The sequence below is a fragment of the Babylonia areolata genome, chromosome 21 (assembly GCF_041734735.1).
Source record: "Babylonia areolata isolate BAREFJ2019XMU chromosome 21, ASM4173473v1, whole genome shotgun sequence".
NCBI lineage: Eukaryota > Metazoa > Mollusca > Gastropoda > Neogastropoda > Buccinidae > Babylonia > Babylonia areolata.
The window spans coordinates 19,610,993-19,623,053 of record NC_134896.1 but is presented as its reverse complement, the minus strand read 5'-3'; the positions used below and the strand labels follow the sequence as shown (position 1 = coordinate 19,623,053).

Sequence of the window (12,061 nt, the reverse complement as noted above, 5' to 3'; positions counted from 1 at the left end):
CGATTCGAATGAACTCCAACACGGGAAATGGATTCAGTTATCACTCTTCAGGCAGACAAATCACTCTTCAGCAGGCAGACAAACCAGTTCCTGAATCCGATTGGTCGGAACGAAAATAGGGGGCCGGGAAACTTGACATTGATTGGCAGGGCCAGGTTGGCTGGATGGCGCTATTTCACGCGAGCGGCACGCGCCCCGAGATTCACTGAACGCAGACGGCGATCTGTCAAAACGGCTGGGAACGACGGGCGAGACGACTGACTCCAGACGAGAGTCGAGTGAGAGAGACAGACAAACCAGACTTGGAACAGCACTCGCACTCCCCAGCTGATCTTTGTTTACAACCACTGCTCAGAGCCGTGGAGTTGTTGTTTTTTTGTCCCCTCCCGACTGTGTCGCTGTGCCTGGCAGACGTCACGACAGACCTTTGCCCTCGTCTGACACTTGCTCATTTCCCCCCCCCCCCCCCCCCCCCCACTACCACCTCTCTCTCCTCCGTTCTTTTTTGACACAGAACAGAGTGGTTTTTCCATTGCTACTTGGTGGTGGTGAGATAGGGAAAAAGTGTTTTGGCAGCGGTAATTTTTGTGGCGAGGATCTTATCACAATCAACACGCCAGTTTGTCAGAACGCTGAACAGATAGCAGCAACTGAAAAGTGTGGAGAGTTGGCCGAGTGATCTGTTAAATTCTCGATCTGGCAATGTTTCAAAAAAGGTTTTTGGAGCCGGATCATGTGGTGTTGACTTTTTTCTGACAAGTATATCTAACCTCTTGCCATCAGTAGAAAAAAAAAAAGAGGTTGTGAAACTGGGTTACCGAAGTTCGACCGGTGAGTGTCCTTTTCATTTAAACGCTTTGTGTTCTCTGCAAATAATTTAATGCCCTTTTTTTTTTACACAGTTTGGGTGTAACATTTGTATTGATCACGTTATGTTTTGTATTTTATTCATGTTTATATTTTATGCCGCCTGCAAAACTGCATTCGTCATATGTGAATAGCTATCGGCAATATAATCTAGGCTTGTTGTATGTGATCGATGGTGCATGAAGTTCATGTGCTAAATAAACGGGCACGCTTCAATGAATCACTATCCGGATAATGGAAGAAGTTTGTACTATTTCTAGCTGAAAATCTAACTGCAGACTTTGCGCACTTTGCATTAGTGTCGTCAGAAATTACTGTCTTTGCAAGAGAGGTCTTGGGTGTGTTTGTTCGAACATTTCCTTCCCCTTCCCCTCCCAACACGCCCCCCAACCCCATCTTAAAAAGATTAAATATATTGATAAAAAAAAATAACCATCATGTATAGAACTTTTTTCAATTAACTGTCCGAACTAGGTCACAGACGGAGAGGTCACTCACCGTCCGACTGCATGAGCCAGGAACTACCACGTGCAGTGCTTGGCAACAGCATGAAAAAAAATAATTATGGCAACTCCAGTCAGTGACCGCTACGGTGGCTCGGAACGGGACTGGGGAGGGGAGGATGCTGACTTGGAGAGCGAGAGTGTGGAAAGAGGCTGCTGTGGGAAGGTGGAGGGGGAAATGCGTTACATGTAGATCCTCGACAGCTGCGTCAGTCTGTGGTCTCGTGTATTTAGGGCATTTGTCTGGTGTCTGTCCGGGTGTGTCTGTTTCTGGTGTTCTGTGGTGGAAACATTCGCAAAGTGAAGCTTGCATTCGGAGTGTGTGATGTTAGCGCGCTCAGTCAAATGTTCTTTTGTTCATTTGCTGTTTTCCTTCATTTCTTCGCACACCACCTCCGGCCTCTCTCCTCTCTGCCGACGGGGGTTATACGCATACATGGAAAGGCGCGCGCGTTTGTGTCATTGATCTGTCTGTGTGTGTCAGTCTTTTTGTGTATCTGTCTATCTCTGTGCCAGCCAGTGTGTGTGTGTGTGTGTGTGTGTGTGTGCCAGTGCGTGTGTGTGTGTGTGTGGTGATAAATCATCTGGGTTGAACGCCTATGACTGTTAAAAATATTTTCTGTGTTTTATAAGTTGTTTAAGAGACGTCGTTAATGGATAGATAATTGTTTATTATTACTGTTTTTGTGTCCATGTGCTTTTCAAAGTTTCGGGATATACAGGCTGTAAACATCATGAGTTGAATACGATCTGTGTTTCTGAAAATTTCCGGGTATCAGGGCTATAAACAGGAGCTGGATACTGTGTGGGTTTTGTCTTGTGTTCAGTTCACAGCCCAGATGTGGCTGCGTTCACTTACCTGGTGGGGATGGGAATATCTGAGAGAGAGAGAGAGAGAGAGAGAGAGAGAGAGCAAGGGAGTGTTCGTGTCTCTGTGGTTTCTCATTTTTGAAAGTTTTGAAAGTGGTCTCGACTGAATGAACAGATGTTTTAATTCCGTGTGTGTGTGTGTGTGTGTTGTGTGTGTGTGTGACCACTGATGAAGTTTTCACGGTGCACAATCGTACATTGAAATACTTGCGGGTGAACGGGCATGTCTAATAGTACACTGAAACCACTGAAATACTTGCGGGTGAACGGGCATTAATTTTAAGAATTACGAATGTAAGTTAAAATTGTGTCTTTTGGTATGTGTCAGGCGTCGGATTTACAAGAGAACTTTGGATAATATGAATCAGCATCACTATCGGACTTCGCTGTATGGCGGTTTAGCCTCGATGTTTTAATGAACTTGAGTCTCTGTTGTAGCCTCTTGAGGGTTTGACTGTGCCGTTCCGCCTACAGAGCCCCCCACCCCCACAACCCCCTTTCTCTCTGTGTCTCTCTCCTCACAGACACACACACACACACACACACACACACACACACACACACACACACACACAGATTCCATTCTCAGCTTTTACGGTCACTTGTAATTTTCTACGAGTGTTGAGACGGCGAATATGAGAGTTTTCACGGCAGTACCTTCCGAGCGAATATCATCCAATTCAGTTTAGGATCAAGCTTTGTCAGTGTCCAAATCAAGATAGGCGGATACATATTGCTGTTTCAAACTGACGGAAACATGGGGAAAAATCTTACGGAAACACAGACCAGACTGTCAACGCAAGAGAGCAGGTAACCAATGAAGAAAGTGAGGACAGACGAATCGGGATCACCAGATTACTTACAGGTGAATCGGGACGACACCAACTCAAGTGTCCAGTGATGGCCAAACCACCTTCAGCTGTAAATCTGTTACGGAATTGTTTCAAAAACACGCCAAGGGAAAACCTGGATGGACGTTTTCATCTTTTTGATTAACTTTCGAAAAGGCAGCTTGGTCTGGTTTAGAAAATTCGTATGTAAAATGGACAAATCGCCACTAATTAATGAAGAAATACGTCAGCCGAATTTATGACATTTCAGTCCGCATCTATTCTGAGAGGGGGCTGGGGGGAGAGACAGGAGATGAGATGGGGAGAGAGACAGGGACAACTTCGTAGCGTTCTGGTGACAAACCTAGCTACTCGTGTGTGGGTGATACCACATAGGTGCGCGGATGGAGAGGGAGTGTGGGTGCCTCAAGACATACAAGGAATCCATTGTGGCAGCCTTTCCTCATCAACTGTGGTGTTCTGCCCCACTCCACTACGGTAGCCTTTCCCCTTTTAGCATCCCGACACCATGAACTGCGCACTTATCTATGGTCACATGCGAGGAAATTCTTTCGTGGAAAATCTTTAAGTGGCAAGACGGAACCGACGGTACCATCCCAGAGCACAGCTAAAGAGACATGAAAACGAAGCACACATTGCGACTGTAACACTGACTCGAATCCGTCATCAGCCATCTCTCTCTCTCTCTCTCTCTCTCTCTCTCTCTCTCTCTCTCTCTGCGTTTAGCTCGAGATTTAATTTCCATCTTATTCTGAATTATGTAATTTTTTTTTTTTTACAGAGTTAATTGACGCGTTTCAGTATTTTGTGCAAGGTTCACTTTTAATTCTGAATGCAGTTTGAACGCATCTGGGTCATATAAAAATCCTAGCAAGTGACTTTACACTGGCATATTATGTTCCGTTATTTCATTACCAGTGTTATTTTCTATCTTTTCATTCCCATGATTAAAACTGGTTATGGAAGACTTCATTAGGACAAGGAAACTTATATTTCGCGACCTGGCTCAGTGCTAGTTTCTTCTAGCACATGGTTGCAGTCTGAGTGATGATCAGATATCTGCCACCACGACAACGCTATCGATGTTACGAGTGCAGCTCTGCACACAAGGCTGTAGTAGTTATTTGTGAAAAAAATACATAGTTTGGTAGGTTTTGTCATAGCTTCTTTACCCCCTCCCCGTCCCCCCCCCCCCCCTTCTCATTCTCTTTTCATTCATCCCTCTCTGTTACTTCTTCAGACTTTCTGATTCGTCCATGTATCTCTGATCTCCCACCTCGCACCCACCTACTCGTTCCTTCTTTCTCGCCTTTCTCACTTTATCTACACACGGCACCTCGTCTCTCACTACCCCCCCCCGCCCCCAACCACCACCACAAAAAACAAACAAACAAACAAAAAACCTCAAATGTATACGCTACAAGTTAAACTGTACGATAGAAGTTTAACTCTCACAGATAACACACTGGAGAGAAAGTCAGCTGATACGATTAACATCGTCAAGATGACTGCTGAATGAAAGCGTTCCGCTGACAACTGACTCTCAGTGTTCGGTGTACACAGAGATTTATCGTGAGGCATATCTGATTAACAGCATGACAAAGTGTAAACTACTGAGTTAACTGGAAGCGATCCCCCCCCCCCCTCTCTCTCTCTCTCTCTCTCTCTCAGCCCCCTCCCCCCATCACACCTACCCTCTCTCCTCTTTGATATTTTTGTTCATTCTTTTTAACCTTTACCTTTATGTTTTATGCATGTGTTAAAAGCTTCTAAGCTGTCTGCGCGGCCACAGCAGGTCTTCTTGAAAAAAAATCTAGTGACTGACTTTGTATTTGATCAACATGGTCTTTTTTTTAGAAGTAAACTGACGACAGTGCGACCGCGCCAGTTTATGTCCATGTTGGCGTCCGTGCACGGTCAAAGTAAGATCATAGGGCGGGTGCCATTCCACTTCATCCTGTATGCTTTACTGGAGTTTTCTGAACCCCGACCCTCGTAATTGCCAAGTGCGTGAAGACTGACACTTAAGTATTACTCAAATGTCCGCCTGTCCTCCGACTGAGAGGACAATTGCCTTCAAACTCGACTCGGGAGTAGTCATTATCAGCACCGTGTGTTTACAGTTATGAATGATTCATAATTACGAGTGTAGAAACGGTCTTATTTTTGTGGTATGTCGTGAAGAAATGTTTGGAACACTATGTGATTTTGTGCCGTCGGTCTGTGTGGTATGTTAAGCGGTGAATGTTGGTTTCAGGTTATCTTTTCGTGAGGCATCGGTTTGGAAGTGTGTGTGTGTGTGTGTGTGTGTGTGTGTGTGTGTGTGTGTGTGTGTGTGTGTGTGCGAGAGAGAGAGAGAGAGAGAGAGCAAGCGCAACACAAACCAACGTGTCTGTTCTCGCCTGTCTACCTGCCCACATATCTTTGTCTTTGTCCTTTCCGTTTTTTGGTTTTGTTTTGTTGTTTTTTCAGTTCATAAAAATACAAATGGAATGGTGTTTTTCCACCTCGTTTCCCACCAATCTATTTATCACTTGAAACCAGAACAATCTTTGTATTTCCGCAGCTAGAATTAATTTTCAGTTCTTCTTCTTTGTTCGTCAGGTGCAATGGGCTTTTACGTGTATGACCGTTTTTACCTCGCCAAGTAGGCAGCCATACTCCGTTTTCGGTGGTGTGCATGCTGGGTATGTTCTTGTTTCCATAATCCACAAAACGCTGACATGGATTACAGGATCTTTAACGTGCGTATTTGATCTTATGCTTGCGTATACACACGAAGGGGGTTCAGGCACTACCAGGTCTGCACATATGTTGACCTGGGAGATCGGAAAAATCTCCACCCTTTACCCACCAGGCGCCGTTACCGAGATTCGATCCTGTGACCCCCAGATTGAAAGTCCAACGCTCTAACCACTCGACTGTTGCGCCCGTCATTTTTTCAGTTGAACTGCCAGTGGACATGTCAGCCATTTTGCTTAGTGTTAAATACACACTGGTCGATTCTAAGCAAGGGCATGTGTTGTAGTTGTGTCTGCTAGTGCGTGTATGTGTGTGTGTGCGCGCGCATGTATTCATGTGCGCGTGTGTGGCGTGTGAGAGAAGACAGACTGAGACACTGTACATTTTTAGAAGAGGTACGAGGGGAAGGGGGCGGGGAGAGGAGGACAGAAAGAGGAAGAAGACAAAAGGAGATGGAGAGCAATAATAACAGAATAGTCTATGATAATGGTGTTTAAAAAAATAAAAACAAGTGTCTATGTGTATTGAAGGTCGGATCCTATATCGAGGTGACCTGTTACCACCGGTCGCAAATCGTCACGAGCTTGGAAATCTGTATGTTGCGAATGTGCACGTACACACATTAAGTATGTGTGAAAGACAGACACACAAAGAAGAGGGCGGGGGTGGAGAGGTTCAGATCATTCAGCGAGCACTGACCTAAGGTTCCTTTCCCACTCCGTCCTTGCAAACCAACTCCAGGAGTAACTATAAGAATCCCCCCCCCCCAACCCCCCAATCTCTCTCTCTCTCTCAGAACATACCGATGATAAACGACACATGCGCTGGGGTTCGTCGTCAAAATACTAAGAGCAGAGACATACTGAACAGTGCGCCTGCAGAAGGAAAGAATACTATTGCAAAACTGTTTTCAAGTCACCGAAAAGCGGAAGGAGGGAGCGGGGGTGTGAAGAGAGGGAGAGAGAGGGAGGGGCGGGAATCGGACAGGCAGAGAGAGCATATTGAGTTTCAAGTCTCGGGGGGAAAAACCAATCGTAGCTTTAACTAACAAGGCTTTAAAAACTACGGTGTGGGAATGTTTCAGAATCGGCTGGCACGTCATGAGATTTGTGTTCTCCCCTATCCTTTTCAGATGCCTTCACCGTCTTTCCTTCCTTCGACACCCCCACTCCCCCTCTTCCCCAACAGATCTCTCAATCTAGTATACTAGTATGACGGACAGACATTAATTGCACGCTCTAAACAAGTGTACAAAGGTTGCGATAATGGTTTGGCCTATCATGTCTGACCCCCCACTCCCCCCCTCTCTCTCTCCCTCGCTTACACACACACACACACACACACACACACACACACACGTTTGTGTGTGTGTGTCACGTGTGTGTGTGTGTGTGTGTGTGTGTGTGTGAATGGTATCACACGCTGGAAGACATTTCCATACCCTGACCATCTGATTTCTTTCTTTCTGCAGCCGGCTCAGGATCAATAAAAAAAAAGATGCAAAACGGTGACGCTGTCCGTCCCCATCACGACAGTTTGAATCCCACGTCATTTCCGGCACATTCGCGCAGGCGCATCGCCTTGGATGAGAGCAGCCTTCAACAACTGCTGAAGGAGGAGCTGCGGCTGTCCATCTTATCTAAACGCCACACCCGGGGGCAGGGAAAGGTTCAGATCGACAGCTGCCCTCAGCCTCTGATTCACGAGGTAGTGTGCCACGCAGAGAGAGAGAGAGAGAGAGAGAGGGAGGGAGAGAGAGAGGTTTATGTGAGTGTCTCTTTTGTGTATGTATCGTTTGTCTTACGAATTCATTAGTCATTTATTACTAAAAAAACAATAGTTGAACATACATATATAAATATGTATATCAATAACTTCTATCTATTCATTGCTTAGATATCATTTTCTTCCTTTTTTTTTTCTTATTTTTCTAGAAATTTATGTTTGTCTGCCCGTTTAATTCTTGTGGGTACAGACATTTCTGCGTGCGTGTTTGTTGCGCTTTCGAGCCCGCGCACGCAGTTACATATTACTCAGTGATTGAAGAGTTAGCTTGCTTTTCTTTTCGTCACACACACACAAAGCACATTCAGTCTGTCAATGCACACGTGATCAACTGTGAGAAGAAAATACTCACGTGCGTCTCTTCTCACGCACATCCATGCTATTATGCGTGGGTCTTTCTTGACAAAGTATGAGAATATTTCATATTTAATCTCTCTCTCTCTCTCCCCTCTCCCCCCCCCCCCTCCTCCACCATCGCACCCTTAATGTTCTGTTATCCTTTGTGTTAGCTGCCCCACCCCCACCGCCGATCAGTTCGTCTTGCAACTATTTTTTTCCGCCTACGCCTGTTTCCCTTCGCTGAACCAGTCACATAATTATATGTTTTAACACAAGTCAGTCGTGCATGGGCGAGCAAGCATAAAGAGAGAAAAAAAAACCAACCCAGTACCTTGTTTACGGTTCATGAGACAAAGCTAACAAGGACCGACCCTACCACAATCAGGGAAAAGCACTTACTTACTTAGTTACTTACACACACACACACACACACACACACACACACACACACACACACACACACTGTGTGACACACACACGCACACTGTGTGACACACACACACACACACACACACACACACACACACACACACACACACACACAAGTTGTGATAGATTTCCTGTTAAAGTAACCATGTCACTGTTTTGCCGACACAGATGAACATGGCTGACGTGGAAAGAAAAGAACGGAGGAGAGAGCAGAACAGGCGGGCCGCTCAGCGCTGCCGGAGAAAGAAGAGGATGAACCAGATGTCAGTTCTGCAAGTGAGTGAGGCAATACAGACACACGGATATTAGTTCAACATGCTTCCATTTAGCCCGTTTCAGACTAGCCGGTTTTATTACTCCCTAAACAGAACTTCTATTCCCTCTCTCTCTCCCTCTCTCTCTCTCCCTCTCTCAGTTTCTCACTCTGCAGGTGAGTCCGGCAATACAGCCACACGGATATTCCTCCAATACGCTTCCTTTTAGCCCGTTTCAGACCAGTTGGTTTTCGTTGTTCCCTTAACACAATAATAACTGGTTTTCAGTTTCTGTAATTCATACATCGTTTCCAACAATCATGATCGATAGTTACCAAAAACTCTATGTCAGTTTACCAATGTTTGATACGTAGGAAAAAGTCATACTCTGCCAGTAAAATTCATTCATGCTTAGTAAACTAGACATACCCGCATTTCATTGTGGCGCGCACATGATCGTTTATGTGTGCATATGCGTGCGTGCGCGTGTACTCGCGCCTTGCTTACTTAGTAGGCTGAAGTCGCGAAGAAGATTCCGTGTTCTCGAATAACAATAAGCTAATTATTTTCTATGCCCTGCGCAGTACAAAACTGATGTGGGTGATGTTTGTGCAGAACTACGAGTGGATCATCACCCGCAACCAGCAGCTGCAACAAGAAGTGACCCATCTGCGTCAAGAGATGACGCGCCTCAACTCGGTGCTCAAAGCGCACCGCAACGCCTGCACGTGCACGCACGTGCCGAAAGGCCCACTGCACGTGCAGAGGGCCAACGTGAAGCTGGAGCCCGGAGAAGAGTCCCCCGGCGCTGAGGCAGGGTACAGGACTCCCCCTGGTCCCCCTCCCACCCACCCTTCCTCGGTCTCCCGGTGCCTGTCTTTGGGGTCCTGTCAGTACGAGTCACCAGTGAACGAGAACATGCAGGACACATGTTCCCAAGTTTTGCCGGAGCAACACAACTCAGCTAGACTGCAGCAAAACAATCTGTCATCCTCGTTTTATGCCACCCCCACACAGGCCAGAAATCCCCCTTACAGCCCCATCCAGACAATCGCAGCCTGTTCAAGTCCCAAGAATATGCAGGCCGCGTCCTGTACAAGTCCTGTCAGTTTCCCCGTCGCCCCGTCCAACGGCAGCATGAACTACCAACTCCAGGAGAAGGAACATCCTCACCTGACCGACCCCAGCCACCACTACACTGTCCCGACCATGGAGGAGAGCGCCCTCAACATGCAGCTTCCCGCCCAGAACCACGAGCAGCTTCAGGCTGATTTCAGGGGCTCCGTGGCAGCTTTCAGTCCTGCCCACATGGGTGGACCTCCGCACCAGCAGCATCCACCCCCGGATCCAAACGGTTCTTTCCCCCTGCTGGAGGACCTTGCCGGCCTGTCTGGCGGTGTGGGGTCCTGCCTCTTCCACTCACAAGCAGCCACTCCGCTCAGTGCCGACGGCCGTCGCAGTATCTCCTCCGTGTCGTCAGACGTCAGCGGCGGGTCGGAGCCAGTCAACAACGAGGTCGTCATGAGACCGGAAAATCCGCCGAGGGATCCGTTGGGGGAGTTCTACGTCACGGATGAGATCGCCCCCCATGACTTGTCGGAGCTGCTGTCCCAAATCAACCAGAGCGACCTGCTGTTCCACCAGCGGTCCGGGCTGGACGAGGTGTTCAATGACCAGGCGGCTGGCATGACTGCCCTGCCGGATCACTTCCTCCACACCCTCTGAGCTCGGCTGCATTCCACTGTGTTCAACGTGTCGCCAGTCCTGCACGCTGAAGGCATCTGCTTTAAAAGTGCTTGACGGTCATTGCAATTCCAAGATGAGAAGTCTGACATTTTTCTCAGTCCTCGCAACAGAGACCAACTCCATTTTTCAACCAGATTATGAAGCGTGAATGAAGAAGCAAAAGTGCCTGACAGAACACTTGTGGACAAAGGACGCACACGGACTGCGATGTCTAACAGCCAACACTTATCGGACTGACCACATGTTACTCTGTTAGCTTTCGGCAAGTGAGTGATATTTATGTGATGTTCAGCAGTCCAGTCTCTCCCCCACTCCCCATTCCATTCTCACAAAGTCACAAGACTTTCTTTCCAAACGTGTCTCATTCTTATCCGTGGTGCACTGTATGTTCATATGCTGCTGTTAATGTCTTACATCTTGCCATTGAACAGACATATTCTGCCACTGAACAGTTCTGTGTTGGACATTTTAGTGCCAGCTAAGAACAAGAAAAAAAAACAGAACTGGAATATGGCCAATGAAAAAGAAAGGACCGTTGTGAAGCTGACAGCTGTTTTAACCTCAGATGTTTTGTGAATGATGATTCGTCAAAAGTGACCTTCACCGATGACATTACGTTTATTCTTCCACTCTCCTCAACCCTCCATCCCTCTACCTCCCGATTCTGTCTCAGTTAACACTAGCAGACAATATCTTTAGCTGCTATGTATTGAATCGAATGTAGACAAACAGACAAAAAACAACAAAACAAAACAAACCAACAAAAAAACCCACTATCAGATTCCTAAATCTTAGCCCAAACACAATATAACATGTTCGACTGCAGACAAAACGCACATGAGATTATGAATACATTTTTTTTGTCCATTTGCGGCACCAGTCAACACTGGGCAAATTGGAACTACCATGCTCTGCCTGTGCGTGTGCGTGCGGGCGCGAGAGAGATAGAGACACAGAGAGAGGGGGGAAGAAAGAGAGAGAGAGAATGAATGAATCTTTATTTTCCAACGGTGAAGATAATAGCACTATGGCCGACTTACATATCTGCCGTTGTTCTAAGAGACACACAAACGCATACAAATATTGTTATACTAAATACATGTATAATGTACAGCTTGAGGGTGAGGGGTGGGGTGAAGAGAGAGAGTGTGTGTGTGTGTGTGTTCGCGCGCAAGCTAGCATACAGCCGACTGACAACTATGCTCATTTGATTTTTCTTGACCCCCTACCCTACCCCTTGTCAACAAATCATGAGGAAAATAAGTAAACAGCGAAGCGAGATGCTTTACACTAAGGTAGTCTGGTGTATAAACAGAAACCACAACACATCTTTCGCAAACAAATGCTTGATTTTTAGATCACAACAACCGTCATCAAATGAAAAAAAAATCGAAACGTGTCATGAATCTCGATTTATCAGGGCTTTACACACACACACAACACGTTACCAGCCCCCCCCCCTCCCCAACACACACACACACACACACACACACACATATATATATATATATATTAACACACAACACACGTACACACATATTAACACAAACGCGTGCGTATGCATACAAAGCGTGTTCATTTCAACTACTGTCAAACAGTAAGTTTGACGAACATGAAAAAGTTTAAAGGAATCCGCAGTGGAAAATTGCAATTTATTCAAATCAACGCCGATACA

At 46.4% G+C, this 12,061-nt stretch overlaps 1 protein-coding gene across 1 annotated transcript; it reads left to right on the top strand.

Moving 5' to 3' along the window:
* Window positions 1–577: 577 nt before the first annotated feature.
* LOC143296282 (uncharacterized) lies at window positions 578–11,810 on the top strand. Its single transcript, XM_076608128.1, has 4 exons — window positions 578–831; window positions 7,305–7,540; window positions 8,555–8,662; window positions 9,256–11,810. The coding sequence occupies exons 2-4, from the start codon at window positions 7,331–7,333 to the stop codon at window positions 10,363–10,365; spliced, it is 1,428 nt and encodes a 475-aa protein (XP_076464243.1). The 5' UTR covers window positions 578–831; window positions 7,305–7,330; the 3' UTR covers window positions 10,366–11,810.
* The last annotated feature ends 251 nt before the right edge of the window (window positions 11,811–12,061 follow it).

What these genes read in the sequence shown, in the direction of transcription:
- LOC143296282 (XM_076608128.1), top strand. Translation starts at nt 7,331, where the DNA reads ATGCAAAACGGTGACGCTGTCCGTCCCCATCACGACAGTTTGAATCCC. An exon ending in CTCAGCCTCTGATTCACGAG is followed by an intron (nt 7,541 to 8,554) that starts GTAGTGTGCCAC and finishes TTGCCGACACAG; the next exon opens with ATGAACATGGCTGACGTGGA. An exon ending in ACCAGATGTCAGTTCTGCAA is followed by an intron (nt 8,663 to 9,255) that starts GTGAGTGAGGCA and finishes ATGTTTGTGCAG; the next exon opens with AACTACGAGTGGATCATCAC.